Genomic DNA, 18,251 nt, shown 5'->3' with positions numbered 1-18,251 from the left:
CTATTCATGTTTTAATTCAGGTGTTTGGTATTTTTAAGCCACTTTTTAAAAATGTATCTGCAAATTTCCTTTTTTCCACAAAGTGAAGTGGATTAGTTTCAGTATAAATTTGTTATTTTTACACCATGAGGTACCATAAAGAGTGTAAACTCAATGCTGTGTGCAACAGCTACACAGGATGTCCTTGAAGGAATGCTATCGGGATGATTCACCGTTATGAAATCCGCAACACTGTGTTTGTGTCTTAAGTTCCTGTGAGCGCGCGCACACCTTGCAGGTGAGCCCACGAGACACACCCAATTATACAATTTGTACTGAACAGGTCTCGACGTTCCCCTCAACCAGCTCTCCATCCATCCGCTGTCGTCACGCAGATTTGACTCAGGTGTGAGACAAGACTAATTAGAAATATGAGCAAAATATGAGGATTCAATCCGAGTCCGTGGTTTTGTTTAACCCTCCAACTCGATACAAACATGAACGTTTTGTTTTCTTTATCTTTTCTTTATCATGTAGCATCGATAGCATAGCAAATATGTTAGCTACCCTATATTATGCTACTATGGTATGTTCATGGGGTTGTAATAATTATCATATGCAACTACACAAACACTTTGCATTGTCCATTTGGGACATTGTTTGCTATCATATACAACTTTAGTTTGCACATTACCCTTTTTCCGTGTAAAATACTCACGTTAGTCGTGTTTTCATCATTATTCTGAGTCGCAACACCGTCTGAAAGTTTCACTGTTTTTCACCCTGAAATGTCGGTGTTCCTCTGTGTTGTAACACATTTATTGGGGGGGGGGGGCACTGAATGACCTCACTGGTCCAAAGAAGTGCCGTTTTTGTCATGTAAATTGGTGGAGTTGGCCACGGACTGGACTCAGTTTGAAGTGAACTAAATGGGAGCTGAGAGTGGACACTTTCTTTTCGGGATTTCACTTTGTATCCAAAAACTTCTACAATTCTTCTTCTCTTCTTTTGTTTTTTTGGATTCTTATGGTTTCCCAACAGAATGCGTGTCGACGGTCCTTTGAGCTGATGAGGTCCGGTTCACCTCGGCAGCACCTCGTTCACAGTAAGTGACGTCTTGATCAGCAGCTTCACTGGTAAAAGCGGATAAAAGCTCAGATGGTCAATGAACGACTTAATTTCATTAATAAAGTTTATCTTGAGTGTAGACAAGAACAGTTAGGTGAGTTAAAAACTGAATCTTTTAATTTAGGTGATTTGGTACTGTAATGATTTAAATGAAAGAGATCACTGTGGTCTCGTGTTGGCTCTCTGGGGATTCTTAACACTACGGATGTCCCAGATTGTAAAATTAATTTATAAGAAAAAAGGTTGCTATATGGTTGAGGTTGGAAATAAAACTTGGATATTTACAGCAGTCACAGCTTTCATATTGAAACAAAAAGCCAGTGAATTCACATTGTTTAACGTTTCACAATGGAAACATGTCATCAATATTGTCTCAATGTGCCGATTTAATATTTTAGATTAAATGAGGACTGGGAAATAGACATTTTAGGGATGTGTGTGAATCAGTATTGAAATTACATAATGTTTATTCTTCATTAAACATAACAAGCACTTTCAATTTGGTTTCAACGTTGGGCATCAATGTCAATATACAACGTATCCTCATCCTCATACAATGGTATTATGTCTTACGAAAGGTTACTTTTTATGTTTCATGTCTCTTACAAACGTCCAGCAACACAATCCATTAGAACGCCTCTGCAAGCCCCTGCAGTGCAGAACCTGTTGTTCAGGCAACACAACTACTTGGTTATGTTAAAATAAGTCAACATCAACGGGACACCAACAACCGTCTCCTGGGTGAAAGTCCTGTGTTTGCTTGACCCGTTCACCCATGCCGACTTTGTCGCCCTTTATATTACGTTGCCTCATATGTAGGTTATAGACAAATTACATTGCATGACTTTTTGTAAGTTTAAGTGTAAAATAGTGAATGATTACAGCCTGTAATGTTACAGTAATTTACTGTTGATTCAATCATATTTTGCTTTCTGGGGTAGGAACTCCTGTGTTATGATGCATTTTATATCATAAGTACAAGAGATTCTATTTTCCACATTTGCAATAGACATACCATGTAATATGTGGCACATATGTCCCATATTGCTCACACTAACTGCTGGGAGTCATTATGTTTACTGAAAGCAAAAATTATGAAGTAGGTGGGCCACTCCCTTCGGCTCCTCCTTCAACAAGTGAAAGAGCTGTTTAGACTGGCATCACTGCCAAAGTGTCAGCCAAGAAAGCAAGAGGAGGGGGGGGGGGGGGGGGGTTGTCTCTGCAGAGGTTTTGTTCTCCCCCCCCTCCTCGAGAGAAGTTAGCCATTGTATCAAACCAGATCTGGTTGCTAGGAGCTTCACTGTGTATGTCCCCGTTGGGGTTGCCCAGTGTGGTAAGTACAGTGAAGAGGGAAAAGGTTGTTTTCTCCTCTGAGTCATGTTAACTCCTCAAATCCCAGATTAGAGTCCCAGGTTCACCATGGTTACGGATCAGAGTCTGTGTGAGTCCAGTTGCGAGGTGTGTGATGGGTGCAGTGCGGCGGTTGAGAATAACCTTTTAACACCTGATGTGTGGTCTGCTGGAGACAAGAGGAAAGGCCTTCACAGAGAAATAAACGCTCACACTGGAACTAACCCCTAACCCTACTGCTTACTTCCAAGATTGCAACACAAAGAAATTATCAAACAACCAAAATAGATTAAGGGTTTAGTTCCAGGAAAAGGATTAAAAGAAGGCGATTTACCAACAACGAACAACGGGCAAAATAAATATAGATCGGTCGGGTCATTATTACTGATTACCTAAACCAAAAAAAGACCAAAAGTATAACACCTTGCCCCATGTGTTCAACTTGTAAATGTTTGTGCTAAGTTGATTAGGTGCAACGTAATTAAGGAATATGTACCATGTGACCAGCACAATATCAACTTTAATAAGAAGGATTAATTATAAGGAGTTAAAACTTGATTTGGTGCTCTAATTACTACCTGTGTTGTATCATCCACACGTTTTCTATAATCAATGCACTAAACCAATGTAAATCAGGTCTGATTCCATCAGTGGGCGGTGAAGAAATGTACATCTGTGTGTCATCTGCATAGAGATGAGTATGAGCTGAGTGGACCTCCAGGAGGAGCTTTCACAATAGCAGTTATCAATGCCAGAGGGAAATCGCAAAATGATTCACCAACCAGGCTCGGTTTAGACATATGTCATTAAGAGGAATGTGGCTCGTCAAAAATGGCTTTGAATAAAAAAGGCGATGTTAAAGGTTTGGAGTTTAAATTTAGGAAATATCTCTTTAGGATTGGTATCATTTGAACGATAGGGTGTATAAAGTATCTAACTTTGATAGTTACATTCTAACCATGACCAGTCTTTCCCTAACACTATTTGCCCAACCCCAGGGGTGGAGAGTAACTATACATTTACTCAAGTTCTGTACTTAAGTACATTTTTAGGTACTGGAGTATTTCCATTTCCTACTACTTTATACTTCTACGCTACATCATAGAGGGAAATATTGTACTTTAACTCTACGACATTTATTTTATAACTTTAATTACTAGTTACTCTCCAGATTCAGATTAAAAATACAAAATATTATCAAAATACTAATCAACAAATAAACGATTATGTAATTATATCAATAAGACTTTATTGATCCCCGGGTGGATATATAATTTAAATTAGCCAGCTGTAATATTGAATATTAAAGCGTAAAGTGAAGTAGTACATTAGACATTGATATTTATAATCCAATGATATAATATGGGCTATTCAACAAAATGAGTACTTCTACTTTTGATACTTCTAGTATGTTTTAATTTTATTACTTTGATTTTTTTAATTTTAAATGCCGGACTTTTACTTGTAACAGAGTAGTTTTACATTGTGACATTACTTTACTTAAGTAAAATATCTGAGTCCTTCTTCCGCCACTTCTAAACCCAACCCAACCTTAACCATATGACCAGTGTATCAGTGTATACGGTCATATCACACTGATACACTGACAGAAGACTGACCACCAGAAGCATTCACTCATCGGTCGGTTAGTGAGGGAATAGTAAATGAGCTGTTTCGCTGTAAAGGACGGAGGACTTGTTGGAGGGTAAACCTGTGGTCCTTTAGTTGGTGGATGGTCTCTATATCATGTGCACTCTAGTCTTGTAAGCTTGTAAGTGGCTTTACTTCAAAGAAAAGGGAGAAAAGATACGTGGCAATCATGATGTTCAAACTCAAATATTTGACAAGCAGAAAATGTGCCCGTCGGTGCGAGCGCGCGATTGTGTAAATGCAGGAGTCACCGAGCCGTTTCCCGTAGCCTGCAGGCAGTGTTCTGCTCTGTGTACCACTCCCAAGAGCCTGGGAGGAGGCCATGAAGGAAGCCACGGAAGGAGGGGCCTGCCTGCCCAGCCTCAAGCCCACACAGGTGAACTCCTGTTGGGGTGGAATGCAGAAGGGAGGGGGCCCTTGACACAGAGAGGTGTGGAGCTTTTTTAACTTCTAACAGGGCGGGGGAGAGATAGAGGTACAGGAAGGGAGTTAACCCTCTCCGTCACAGCCGCTCACCTGGATAAAGTAGGGAGAGTGTGTGTGTGGGTGTGTGTGTGTGCAGAAGCTAAAGTAGGGATACAATCACAGCACACAGTCATTTTCACTCGGTTGCTCTGGGTCTCACTGTCTCTCATATCTCTCTCCCGTACACACTTAAAAACTCTAGCACCTACGCGGATACACATACACACACACACACACACACACACACTCTCTCTCTCTCTCTCGACTCAGCTGAGCGTAAGGACAAGTCAGTCAATATTTGACCAGAACTCAACTGTACGGGAACAAAAGGCTTATTTTTGGAACTTTGAACACATTTTTTGGACACGAGGACTTGGAGAAGAAGTTATTTTTATTTCTCTACAGGTGGATACAAACTTTCCCCAAACTTTTGGGTCAAACAAAGCAAGAAGGAATTTTTTTCTTTCTTATTTATTGTCGGACTTTTGGACTTGGACTGGGCGAGAGCGCGCGCAGTAAGAGGTTTGTTTGATCACTAATCTATTTGTATCCAGTCGCAACATTTCCTAATGGCTCCATTGTTTTCAACACCGTTCACCTTTTAAACGTGTTCTTCTCACTCCCGTAATATGTTCCGATTATTCTGCTGGCTCACATTTGCGCACCTTTTGAGCAAGGTGGTTGGTTCTAAAGCGCGCGTTGTGTAACTTCATATCTCACCATGTGGTTTTAGAATTGCATGACTCAAGGCTCTGGACAGATTTATTTTTTAAATTATTATTTCTTTCTGCATGGCTGCCCACATCGAAGCGCACTCTACAATGCAACACAGGTGAACGAAACGACCCAGACGAGTGTGTGTGTGAGCGAGTTTGCGGACGGCCACTGATTTCGACCTATATCAGTTTGCTTTGTGTTATTCTGTTAAGGTGGAATGAAGCGACAGCTTCGAAGGCTGGGATTTGTCTGTACAGACAACAACTACTCTCTTTGTGCCAGACCAAAGAGAAAAAGCAGCATGAAGGACTCAGATCTATACTTTCTGTCTCTTGCTTACTGTAATTTGTGTCTCCCAGTTTTATTGTCAGAGTCATAAACGCCTGCGTGCCTATGATTCTGTCTGAGAAGGAAGAGAAAATACAAAGTGCTTTTTTCTCTCCACTCAGCTCCTTTATTCCGTGACTGGTGGTCAAGTTAGGATAGGAGCTGGTCTGTTCTGTTTTTTTTGTTTTTCTTTCCCCGTGAGCCATCTCAGTCAGTGATTTATGTGTGCATTGCATGAACTCATCCACACACACCTGTAGTCAGCTCGAGCTCACAGCGAGGTGCTAAGGTGCCTTTCCCATGTGTTGTCAGACTGTGTTTTTAACTCGGACAGGCCCTTCTCTCGCCTCAAGTCGAAATTCCTTCTCTGGTGTAAATCCTCAGAGTACAAATCATCATTATTCATTTCTCTGCCCACTGAGACAATTACTGAGACATTTCAGGCCACATAGTGCCCTCTGTTCGCTCTCCACCTTCTGTCTTTACTGGAGATCTTTTGATTATTTTTATCTTTTTGCAGCTCTCTGTTTATCAGATTGCTCTCTATCCAAGATTCCAGCATAAAATATTATGTGGTTTTATTGTGGAGAGTCGACGCGGCATGCTGCCCAGTATATTTCCAGGTCCCACCCTGCATTGGTCTCTTCCTGTCGTTATTTTTCTATCTCATTGTATCATGTCTCAACAGGCTCTATATAGTTGGTCTCCATCTGAAATGAGCTACAGCAGATGGTGCACTAATTAAAAACTGTATATGAAAGGCATTACTTAGCACTTCAATCCAGATATAGAGAGCACGGTCATATTTGACTTAAAATAAAAAAAGAGATATCTTGCCATTTTATATGCCCAAGTTTTGAGATGTCTGTCTTTGAGATTTTTTGCTTCCAGCTCCAATATAATGGAGGTTTGTTGCGACCACGTCAGTCCACATGGCTAGATAGACTCTTTAAAATGGAGTAGGTCATTCCAGAAAATGATTATTGTTGAAAATGATTATTGTTGACAAGGGAAGTGTTTGAAAAGGTTTCCTGTTATTTTCTGAACGTACAGAGTGTCTGTCTGTGCTGCACCACTCTGCTCTTTCACACAAACTGTGGTGAAGGTAAGGGGAGTGTTTGGGCCTGTTCACTCTCACCGGGGCTTGACTGAGGGAAAGTACAGGTGGTTCAAGTTACACCTTTAGTCTACTCTCCCCCCCCCCCCCCCCCCCCCCCCCCCCCCCCCCCCTCCACCAGTGGATTTTAGCTGTACACTGTACATGTCAAAATATGACAGTATGTGTTTGTGTTGGCAGGAAGGAGATGGGGAGATGGACGTTGCGTCTCTCAGTGGGGCTCGGGCTGCTAGCCGTCCTGTTGACCGGCTGTTATGCCGAAGGTGAGAAAGCCCCTGAGTCATGGCTAGTAACTTTATGTCACTACAAGTTATTGAATCACATGCTATTTTGTATCCAAGCAGTTGCCTGAACAGGATAGTTGGCGATCGATCACTTACCATATTTTCTTAGTTTTACAGTTTTTAATCAAAGTTTAGATTGCAGTTTACAGTAAGTAAGTCATGAATTATTTGTTTAAGTCATTTATCAGAGAAAGATCGTGACTGTCTCTGTTTCAAGCACCTGAAATGTAGTTATTTCCTCCTTTTCCCTGTTTATACAGTAAAAAATCAGGGACATTTTGAAGATTGATTTTGTCACTGACTTCGGGAATTATATAGACTAAATAATTGATTGATCCAAAATATAATACACCCACGATTTTAGACTATTGTGTGTATGGCACACATTATAATATTATTGATGGCAACAGTATATGATATTTTGTATTAGTGGAAGATATTTGTGCTTGATCTCCCTTTTTGTTTACTACTGTATCACTGTTGCATTGATTTAGTCTGGAACACTATTGGGGAAAAAAGCAAGCCTGTTCAGTGTTACTGCAGGTATTCTAGCTATGCTTCATGTGCTTGATTCTCACTTTGTTCCCCCCCCCCCCCCCCCTCCAGAAAACTACTGCTTCGCTGCCAGGGCCGGGACCTGTTCACAATGCCTGCAGGTGGGGACAGGCTGTGCCTACTGCCCTGATGAGGTGAGAGCACAAAACAGCAGGAGTAGAAAAATAACTGGACTCAAATCTGTCAATCCCGAGACAAATTCTGACATTCATCAGGGAGAAATACTGCCTTTTTTTTTTAGCAAACCATGTACTTGATTCATATTTTGAATCTTGGATGGTAGCTACGTACTTTGCCCTGGTACAATGTGCTAACATCCAAAAATTTGAAATGATTTGCATGTTAGCAAGACCACAGAATTCCAATTTATAATTTGACAATTTAACCACACTAGTTTTTTTAACTACTGTTTTTTTTGGGGGGGGAGCTTTCAGCTGCATGTTATGGTCTGCATCTGAAGGTGGAGTACTTGTCGTAACCTGTCCTATGTTTGAAACTACAGTCACGTTGTGATAAACGTTCTTTGACAAAAAAAAAAAAAAACAACTCAAGCTTTCACCTGTATCGCCTGGTCTGCACCAGTGGATGAGTTTGCTACCATTTTCCAGGCACAAAATCAATCTTCATTTTGCATAAAACAAAAGTGATTGTTATGCAAAGACTTGGCACGGTAATGTAAAGGAAACAGAACTCACTAATCAAACTTCCCGTCTGCTCAGACCTTTAATGGCCCTCGCTGCGACCTGTACAAGAATATACTTGCCCACGGCTGCAGTCCTGCTGTAATCACAGATCGCAGCAGTATGAAGATTGAAAAAGTAAGTCTTCACCACTCTCTTTTCTCTCCCAATCATTCTTTAGTCTCAAATGTATGCTGTTGTTTTAAATCAAAAAGTATGACGTCGTGACTTTTTTCCCCTTGTGCTTCCTCTCCGTCTCCCTTCTCGCTGCTCAGAAGCAACAAATCAACACGAACCTTCAGCTGTCCCAAGTGTATCCACAGCAGATGAGCATGAGCTTTCTGCCAGGAGAGGAGAAGACGGTTGACTTCCAAGTGTTTGCTCCGACTGAAGGCCCCCTGGACCTATATATTCTCATGGACTTCTCCAACTCTATGGCTGACGATTTGGAAAACTTGAAGAGGATGGGCAACGGGCTGGGTGAGCGTCTTTGTATTGGCAACTTGTTGTGCCGACTGTCGAGCGAGTTGTCGCGTTAATGCTGATGGCGAATGCGTTTCCTATAGCTACCTTTGTTAAGACGCTGTCAAAAGACTACACCATCGGGTTTGGAAAGTTTGTCGACAAAGTCATCGAGCCCCAGACGGACATGAGACCCGAAAAGTAAGCGGGAAAATGTCACATGAACACGTTGAATAAAGTTAAGCACTGACATACCGTAGATTAACCGAAATGCCATTCCCTCTTTTCTCTCTCCTTTTTACGTCCATCCTCCTTCCACCTTCTCAGACTGGCTAAGCCGTGGCCCAACAGCGACCCACCGTTCTCTTTCCAAAACGTCATCCGGTTGACCAACGACGCGGAGAGCTTCAGCAATAAGCTCCAGAATGAGAAAATATCTGGCAACCTGGATGCTCCTGAAGGAGGTTTTGATGCCATATTGCAGGCTACAGTTTGTGGGGTTTGTAAGAATGTTAAATACAAAACATATGTTGCAATGCTTACATGTGGGTGGCAAAAATAGATTATAAAAAAGGCTAAAACTTGCCTTTTAATTCTCTGTTAGGGAGACTTTTAAATATAAATGAACATCTGTCACATTCAAGCCCTTGCCAAGCGAGTTCACGCAATGCTGTAGTGATTATAATTGTTACTTTTGGCCACAATGGCTTCTGCTCAGCAAAGGTTGCATCTTTGAATCTCTTTTTGAATCTCTTTACTAACCACTGTTTCTTCCGCTCACATTTTATTGATATTCTTATTGTAGAAGGAGATCGGCTGGCGTAACGAAAGCACGCATCTCCTGGTCTTCTCCACCGAGTCAGCCTTCCACTACGAGTCAGACGGTGCCAACGTGCTGTCGGGCATCTTGAAGCGCAACGACGAGGGCTGCCACCTCGACGACGATGACAAATACACAAAGGATATACACCAGGATTACCCTTCAATACCCACACTGGTCCGTCTGCTGGGCAAACACAACATCATTCCCATCTTTGCTGTCACCAATCACTCCTACGATTATTACGAGGTCAGTGGGCTTTCATTAAAACATGGAGTTAGGTTTTAGGTCAGAGTTGAGGTCATGGATTTATTTTTGTATCGTGCGTGATTCTCTGTTTAGAAACTCAAAGACTACTTCCCCATTGCTGAAATCGGTCTGCTGCAAGAAGACTCTAAGAACATCCTGGAACTCATGGAGACTGCCTTCAAGGTAAAACGTCCCCTCCTCTGACAATTGTTAGGTAGAAGAGGACGTTTTTTGGTGTCTTTTTGCAGTTGATGGCAACTCTGTAGACAATTGAGTCCAGTGGCTGTGCAAACTTCTGCTTGCTGACATTTTTAATTTGTCCTTACAGAGTATCCGTTCTAAGATGAGCATCCGTGCAGAGAACACACCAGGCGCTATCAAGGAAACGTTCTTCAATGTCGATGGATTTGAACAAGACGGGGCCTTTACTTTGTTGCCTGGCGAAATAGTAAGAAGAAGAACAAGAAACTGAAAAACACAAACATACATGGAGTTAGAAGCCCAATTCTTGTTTTTTAAAGCTGATAGTCCTTACTTAGATTGATATTTTGTGCTAACATCCAATATATTAATTCTTTTTTTAAGCCAAAGACATTTGTTTTTTCATGCACTGGTCAATTTTGAGCATTGGGGCTACTTTTCGTCTTCTTTCAGTCTAGTGGAAAGAAAACATCCACAATTACATATTTAGGTGTTTTTTTTCTACTTTGTCTATTTGTGTCTGTAGATTTCTCTTTAGCAATAGATAATGCCTCATTTTCATATTCACATATAACATTTCAGAAAAACTTGTTATACAAAAATATTTTTTTCATAATTAGAAATACTTCTCTATTCCCTTAACTCCAAGACAAAAGATAAATAGCTCAATAAGTTTAAAAAAGGCCAGCCATCCCGAGCGTCATATGAAATCTATTTCAAAGAATTTCCTCTTGCAAATGGAATCAAAAACAAAAAGCAAGTTCTTCCTGGAATTGTAAGCAGATATGTAGATTTTTTTATTATCCCTTCTTCTAACTCAACTAAATATGTAAACAGTATCAGGTACAACTGTACTCAAATAGTGTTGGATTTGGAGAAATGTAGAAATATAAATCATGTATGTTCCCTCAAATCTAGTTATTTTGTAGCCAAAAATGACAGGAATTCATTCTGTTACCCACATTTGAATTATTGTCTATGTGTATACAATACAGCCATCAAATAAATAATTAGTTCATACAAAATGTTGCCCAATTAAACTAATGATTGACTTCAATTAGTTTTTATCTCAGCTTTTACAGGCTCTTTAATTTTCATCACCAATATTGTCCTAACTTGTTGATCTAACTCTGTTAATGCTTAGACTCTGACAGCTAAATGCTTAAAGTGCACACAGATGCTCTAACATTGTGTGTGTGTGTGTGTGTGTGTGTGTGTGTGTGTGTGTGTGTGTGTGGTCGCCAGGGCAACTTCAAGATGCGGCTCACAGCCCAGCGAATGATCGATGAACAACTTGTCTGCCAGATGGGTCAGGGCACAAAAGAGGGGATAATGGCAGTCAAACCTACAACCTTCAACACTGCCCTCAAAGTTAAGGCCTCGATTTTGTGTCCAATCTGCGAATGTGAGAAGGTAGGCACACAGATTGACACCGAAGCGCACGAAAAAGTTGAGGTGAAGCCACTTACACACCTGTTTGTACAGCGGAGTCATCCCAGTGTCTTTTACCTTTCCTCCAGTCTCCCATCCCTAATGCAGCCAGGTGCAACCAACAGGGAGACCTTGTGTGTGGGAAGTGTCAGTGCAGTGGTGGCTGGTGAGACTTTAACTATTATTTCTTACAGAGAATATTTCTCCAGAGGGACTGTTTCAGGCCTCTGGGTTCAATCAGGTCTTTGTCTGTCTCCGTGTCTCCTTCAGGGTGGGTCCCTTCTGTAACTGCTCAAAAACACAGTCTGTGGACAAAAGTCAGTGTATTGGTCCGCAAATGAAGGACCCATGTTCAGGCCGTGGGGAGTGCCAGGAGTGTGGAACCTGCGTGTGCAACAACCCGGATCAGTTTGAGGGACAATTCTGTCAGTACGACAAGACCCAGTGTCAAAGACATGGCGGCTTCCTCTGCAATGGTACGACAATTTGTGGTTGTTTAATTGGTGATTAAGGGTGAATGTATGGGTATGGTGTCACTTTCACCACCTGTATGTTCTGTTTGTTTTGCATAACCTCAGGGGCAGGTGGAAAGACCCAAGAAAAATTAAAATAAATAAATAATAAATACAATTGGAAAACTTAAATTAATTAAAACAATAATAATTACAATAACTGATTAATTAAAAAACATACAAATAATAACAATAATAATATTAATACAAATAAAGTCTTCATCATGCTGCATTTGTCTAATTTTTCTTTTCTGTATACTATTAGTAATTTATTGTTCCAGAACACCTCCCACCATTTGTCCCCACACCACTTATAATGCAGTTAAATCTCATTCTTTCTTCTCTCATCAGACCGGGGCTCTTGTGTCATGGGTCGGTGTGCGTGTTCTGAGGGCTGGACGGGCGATGCCTGCGGGTGTCCCAAGAGCACCCAGACCTGTCTGGACAGCAGGGGTGTGAGTAGAGCCAACAGCTTGTGTCAATAGAGGACGTTATCATGTCACCTTACACGTCTTCAGGAGCCTGACTGTGTCTTTATCTGCACCAGGGCGTCTGCAATGGGCGAGGTCAATGTATCTGTGGCCAATGTAAGTGTCTTGGCTCTGGTTTGGCAATGACTACAACCTGTGAGCCAAATTTCGAGGTGAGTGGGTGTAATGTATAGACATGTGTTTCTAGTTGCGTTTTTGCTTTTTCAACTACACTCAATGCCTCATTCATTGAGTCCCGCTTGGCCTTCTTTTGATGTGTGTGTGTGTATGTGTGTTTGTGGGTCGTGTCTAGGCCCAGATGGGTGTGTGCGAGGGGACGAGGTCTTGTGTCCAGTGTCAGGCCTGGAAAACAGGAGAAAAGAAAGAGAAAGAAGAATGTGACAAGTGCCTATTCGAAATTGTCTTGGTGGATGAACTCAAAAAAGGTACGCACATCTAAAAGGAGCAAACTGACTGGTTTTACTGAATGATAAATGATCCACTACACTATGCACATCATCGTCTTTAAGGTTGTTATGATGATAACTTTTGACACTATATCAGCTTTTGACACTATATCAGCATTGCCTGAAAACATTGACGTGTGTCTATGTATGTGCTTTCAGCGGAGAAGGGTTTAGAAGCGTGCAGTTTCCGTGATGAGGATGACGACTGTACTTACAACTACACTGTCGCAACCCCGAAAGATTCCAGTCGTACAGCCCTGGAGGTCCAGGTGCTCAAAAAGAGAGGTAAGCTGCAGGTTGAATGCTCTGTGCTCTCGTTTCAGCAGCTGATGTATCATTTATTAAAACACTTGACCGTTGTCATTTTGTGCTTTAGAAAGTGTTTTTTTTTTTTTTTTTAATTAAGCTTAAGTGCTCAAAGTAGATTTCAATACTTCGATTCCATCTTCTTACCATGAGCAATGGGGTCATAGTTTTCTTTCTTACTTTGATCGTGGCTCATTTAGGTGTTGATATTAACGATATAGAGAAATATCTAACATGTGAAAGCTGACATATCCCTGCAGTACAAAGGTGTGAGCACCATACTCCATTGTATTTGTGGTGACGGATGGATGTCTTAAAACCTGGACAATTAACACCAAAACTGTATGCATAGCTAGACGCCACCGGAAGTGAAAAGCGCCAGCAACTGCTCGCTGTCTGAAAAGACTGAAACTACCCAAAAGCACCTAACTGGAAGCCAGCGCAATGAGTTTAAAACAGGAGTGATGTGAGCCAGCAGCGCTCTGTATGATCGTACTCTCTGTGCCCAACCTTCAGATTGTCCCCCTGCCAGCCTCCTGTGGTTGCTCCCGCTCCTCTTGTTCCTCTTGTTGCTGCTGGCACTTCTGCTGCTCTGCTGCTGGAAATACTGTGCCTGCTGCAAAACCTGCTGCCAGGTAAAAACACTCCCATTTTTACCCATTGATGATGAATATTTATTAAGTCTCAGTGGAAGTAATGCCTTCTGTCTTCTCTTGACACAGAGCTGTCTTGCCCTGCTGCCTTGCTGTAGGACAGGTAGGACTCACACGTGACAATGTTGCTTTAGATGCGTTATCCTCCCATCTGGGGACCATGTTGAATTTGCGTCACCCTTATGTTGCGTTCTATCCAGGTCGTATGGTTGGCTTCAAGGAAGATGAGTATTTGCTCCGTCAGTCTCTGCTCACCTCAGACCATCTGGACACACCAATGGTGAGGACCGGCCCACCCAAAGGAACCGATGTGGTTCGCTGGAAGGTCACAGATAACGTACACCGATCACCCAATCACCCCCAGGCTCTGATAAAGCCCAACCCTAAAGAGACCAGTGAGTGCTCAGCAACTATAAACTTACGAAAGAAGTTAGGGGCAAGGATGATGCTGAATTTAAAGATGAAATGATGTTACTCTTACCTCTGTTTGTTTTCATGGTTCCTTTCTCCCCTTGTAGTCCAGTTCCCGATCTCTCTCCGACTGAACAGGCTGTTCGCTGAGAACCTGTCTCGTCCCGAATCCAGAGATGCCGAACAGCTCCGCAAGGAAGTTGCCGATAACGTGAGTGTGTTTTCGTTTATCCGTGGGCACATGAGTGTGTGAATGATGACTGCATCACTGAGTACTTTTGTTCTTCCGTCCAGCTAAATGAGTTCTACAAGCAGATCCCCGGCGCCCAGAAGGTTCAAAAAACCTCATTCAGGTAAGATGTGTGAAACTACTTGTCTGGTTACATACAGCATGTTCCTCAAAAAGAAACCTTTTTATGTGGATGTCCAATCAGTGTTGATGGTAAATGTAGTCGACTGAAGCAATAAAATCCTTAGTGTGGGCTGTATTGAGCGAGACAGCTGAGTTCTCCTGCTCACAGAGCCATGCCGGCAGTGCCTTACATGTACTAGGATGCATTGCTCGTGAGCTTCTTGCACGGCTGATGCAGCTGCAGCCTTGGCCTCTCTCCGCTGCATTGCTTCGGCCGTAAACTCTGGCTCAAATAAATACATCCGAATAGCCGAGTCAGTCAAAACACTGGAAAATGTTGCCTCGTCCATAAAATCTTCTGCGCTCATAGTTTAGGATGCCTTTTTTGCTGAGAACCAGGAAGTGCTGTTTTTGAGCAGCATCAAGAGCATGGCCCAATCCCAATGCCACCCCAAGGCCTTAAACCCTCAAGGACTTACTGACGTCACCTGGTAATGGTTGAGTGTGAGGCTAAGGGCTTTAAATGGTGTAAAACGAATGGGACAGCAACATATCACAATGTGTCAACGTCAAAACAAGTTTTAATTTATTTTATACTTTTTACTCCCTGATTTGAATGTCTTCCAGGCTTGTAATTTCAAATGATTTATTTACTCATTTTTTTCAAAACAGCTTCAATGACTAAATGAATAAATCGGTGTACCATAGTATCTGTTTCCATTCCTCTAAACTTCATGTGTTTTCATGTTCCATCTTTAATCCATAATGTTTCTGAGTAAATATAATTTGCCAGGCTGAACACACATGTGCCATCCTCTTTGTTTACCTTTTTTTTACGTCTCCATGCTTCCACTAGTAACCCCCTGTTTAACATCAGATTGCTATGAATTGTGGGTAGTTCCCTAAGGCAAAGTCTGCAGAAATGCGGACTTACGGAAAAGGTTCATAAAGGGCTTAAAATGTCCGCGAGACACCTCTCAAACCCTCAATGATTTGACAGTGGGACAGCATTCAACCCTCACAGACTTTGCTGGAAACTCTCTGTTAATATTGCACTGAGGGATTTATTGCTTCAATTAACTACATTGACTGAATGCAGTCGCAATTGTAAGAAACGGTATCCTTCATATTCACATATTTGAAACAGAAATGGAAATGAAATGTCTGTTCTTGCACTCATCAACACCTATTTCGGTTCTTGCAGAATGCAGAGAAATGCCGGAAAAAGGTAACATTCTGATTGACACAATGAAATACAATACAGGACATCACCAGAGTTCCTTTGAAGGACGCGGAGGTCATGCATTTCTAACTTCTCTGCCCCTCCTGTGCTCTTCAGGCAGGACTACGCCATCATGGACACCGTCCTATCTGCTCCTCGCAGCAGCTACCCTGATATCGTCAAGCTCACGGAGAAAAGCGTCCAGTCTGGAAACATGCATGATCTCAAGGTGGTGCCTGGCTACTACACTGTGGCCACAGACCGAGGTGATTGTTAACTATTTCCGTGTGGGGATGAAATTAATAACTCAAATGTTCCGTTTGTTGCGACGTTAAGCGAAACAATTCCTGATCTCAACTGAACATGCCTGTGTTATCAATCTCGCGATAAATCTTGTCGTCTCATTTGCTCTCCCATCTACAGAGGCCGCAGGAGCAATAGAGTTCCAAGAAGGTGTGGAGTCGGTAGACGTCCACGTGCCGCTCTTCGTCAAGGATGAAGACGATGACAAGAAGCAGCTGCAGGTGGAGGCCAATGACGTGCCACTGGGTATCGCTGAGATTGGAAAACGTTTGGTCAACATCACCATCATCAAAGAGCATGGTGAGAGACCTCAGACTTTGCATGTCAGAAGAAGTGTATAGTCTTCACTGTGAATTGCTCTAATGGAGTCTCCTCTTCCTCTTTCCCAGCCACCAGTGTCTTCTCGTTCCTCCAGCCGGCCTACACCTACAGCAGGCTGGACGGAATTGCCAACATCCCGATCAGCAGAGAGATCATAGAAGATGGACGCTCACAGGTCACCTACCGCACACGGGACCTCACAGCCAAGGATAAGAAGGTGAGCTGGTGTGCTCACCTACAACAACATTTGGGCTTGCTATCTATAGTTGGCATTTGTGAAGTGAGAGGACTAGGACTGCATTCCTAATCTATTCTTTTTGTGTATTTAAGGACTATGCGGCTATGGAAGGAGACCTGACCTTTAATCCTGATGAGACCCAGAAGATGGTGCCTGTTCGTCTGCTGGAGCTGAGCGAGAAAGATGGCCTCCTGGAAGACAAACAGTTTAAGCAGTTTGTCATGGATCTCAGCAACCCGCGGCAGGGCGCCAAGCTGGGACGCTACCCGAGAACTACTATCACCATCACAGACCAGCCAGGTGAAAAAAAACGCGAGAGGCTTTACATCAGCGCCACTAACCTTTGTTGCGACCCAAAGCACTGATTGCTGTGGTTTCTTCTCTTCCTTTACATTATCTTGTTTTACCCAGAGCCCAGTGTGATGATGTTCAAAAAGGGCACCCAGACCTTCAGCACATCTGATCCCACCTACACCATCCCCGTGGTCCGCACTCGCAACCAGGACAGCCCCGCCACAGTGAAGTGGCGCACCAAGAAGGCCAAGCGCTTTGAATTATCCGGCCCTCTGAAGTTTAATCCTGGAGAGACGGAGAAGAACATAGTGATCGACCCGAGGGCCCACCCTGGCCCAATCAAGCCAGAGACCATCCAACTGGAGCTGTATGACCCAAGTAGCAACGCCTCTGTCGGAGACAGGAAGACCACCCTTGTCAATGTCACTGACGGAGGTAAGACCCGGAGTCATTCGTTGCAAAAACCTGGCAATTTGTGGAGTTTCTGTCGTTGTGGTGTTTCAGATTTTAGATGATGAGAGAAGGGAGCATTCTGAAAAAGAGGTACTGTAGCTGGTAAATGTTTGATTCATCCTGTCACTTCTTCCAGTTCCTGCACCAGAGATTTCCCAAGTGCAGCAGAAGGGCTTCGTAAGCCCAAAAGTCACCTCCCCTGGCGGTCGCCTTTTAGCCCCAGCAAACCTTAAGGCCAAAGCAACTGGACCCAGAAACATCCGCCTCAACTGGGACCCGGCGTCTGGTAACCCCATGGGGTACAAGGTACAAATCGAATCTACATGTTGAGATGCTTCAACTTGGGTTCACGACCATCATTAACAATGGGCACTGAAACACTGAATCTTATCTTTCCTTGTTCGTTTCAGGTAAAGTATTGGATCTATGGCGACCCAGAGAAAGATGCCCAGGTCTTAGATGTGAAGACTACTCAAGCTGAGTTGACCAACCTGTACCCCTTTTGTGACTACGAGACAAGAGTGTGCGGCTACAACGCAATGGGAGATGGCAACGACACAGAAATGGTTCCCTGTCAAACACTTGAGGATGGTAATTACTGAGAATTCAGTGAACTGCTGTTCATGCAAGCTTCATGTTGATATATTTTAGTTAACGATTTTTACCCTATTCACCTGTACTGTCTTCAAAATGTACGTCATTTTACAATACATATTTTTAAATTAGTTTTTTCTCAGACTCAGAAATCAGAAATCTCCACTTCAGTAGCTCTTACTTACACCAAACTTTCCATTTCATTCCTGTCTATAGTCTGAATGTTTTTACAGAGGGATT

At 42.6% G+C, this 18,251-nt stretch overlaps 1 protein-coding gene across 3 annotated transcripts in view; it reads left to right on the top strand.

Moving 5' to 3' along the window:
- Positions 1 to 863: 863 nt before the first annotated feature.
- itgb4 (integrin, beta 4) overlaps positions 864 to 18,251 on the top strand; it is a 27,780-nt gene continuing 10,392 nt past the window's right edge. For 2 of the 3 annotated variants that reach the window (XM_031844031.1, XM_031844029.1), the window contains exons 1-30: positions 864 to 1,084; positions 6,914 to 6,996; positions 7,624 to 7,706; positions 8,292 to 8,390; positions 8,528 to 8,732; positions 8,819 to 8,915; positions 9,042 to 9,213; positions 9,520 to 9,783; positions 9,877 to 9,966; positions 10,112 to 10,231; positions 11,230 to 11,397; positions 11,505 to 11,581; positions 11,686 to 11,891; positions 12,279 to 12,382; positions 12,475 to 12,570; positions 12,711 to 12,843; positions 13,024 to 13,149; positions 13,687 to 13,805; positions 13,893 to 13,926; positions 14,024 to 14,218; positions 14,342 to 14,445; positions 14,529 to 14,587; positions 15,791 to 15,814; positions 15,926 to 16,074; positions 16,232 to 16,411; positions 16,501 to 16,649; positions 16,763 to 16,970; positions 17,082 to 17,399; positions 17,554 to 17,723; positions 17,828 to 18,008. In XM_031844031.1, coding sequence (XP_031699891.1) covers positions 6,921 to 6,996; positions 7,624 to 7,706; positions 8,292 to 8,390; positions 8,528 to 8,732; positions 8,819 to 8,915; positions 9,042 to 9,213; positions 9,520 to 9,783; positions 9,877 to 9,966; positions 10,112 to 10,231; positions 11,230 to 11,397; positions 11,505 to 11,581; positions 11,686 to 11,891; positions 12,279 to 12,382; positions 12,475 to 12,570; positions 12,711 to 12,843; positions 13,024 to 13,149; positions 13,687 to 13,805; positions 13,893 to 13,926; positions 14,024 to 14,218; positions 14,342 to 14,445; positions 14,529 to 14,587; positions 15,791 to 15,814; positions 15,926 to 16,074; positions 16,232 to 16,411; positions 16,501 to 16,649; positions 16,763 to 16,970; positions 17,082 to 17,399; positions 17,554 to 17,723; positions 17,828 to 18,008 — 4,006 coding nt within the window. In that variant the 5' untranslated portion in view covers positions 864 to 1,084; positions 6,914 to 6,920. Of the gene's footprint in view, positions 1,085 to 3,914; positions 5,095 to 6,913; positions 6,997 to 7,623; positions 7,707 to 8,291; positions 8,391 to 8,527; positions 8,733 to 8,818; positions 8,916 to 9,041; positions 9,214 to 9,519; positions 9,784 to 9,876; positions 9,967 to 10,111; positions 10,232 to 11,229; positions 11,398 to 11,504; positions 11,582 to 11,685; positions 11,892 to 12,278; positions 12,383 to 12,474; positions 12,571 to 12,710; positions 12,844 to 13,023; positions 13,150 to 13,686; positions 13,806 to 13,892; positions 13,927 to 14,023; positions 14,219 to 14,341; positions 14,446 to 14,528; positions 14,588 to 15,790; positions 15,815 to 15,925; positions 16,075 to 16,231; positions 16,412 to 16,500; positions 16,650 to 16,762; positions 16,971 to 17,081; positions 17,400 to 17,553; positions 17,724 to 17,827; positions 18,009 to 18,251 lie in introns of those variants that run through there. The other variant, XM_031844030.1, reaches the window with a different exon arrangement.

Source organism: Anarrhichthys ocellatus, unplaced genomic scaffold, assembly GCF_004355925.1.
Source record: "Anarrhichthys ocellatus isolate YVR2014 unplaced genomic scaffold, GSC_Weel_1.0 scaffold4, whole genome shotgun sequence".
In the NCBI taxonomy this organism is placed as follows: Eukaryota; Metazoa; Chordata; class Actinopteri; order Perciformes; family Anarhichadidae; genus Anarrhichthys; species Anarrhichthys ocellatus.
Note: the sequence above shows the minus strand (reverse complement) of the source record. Positions and strands in the feature narration are given on the sequence as shown.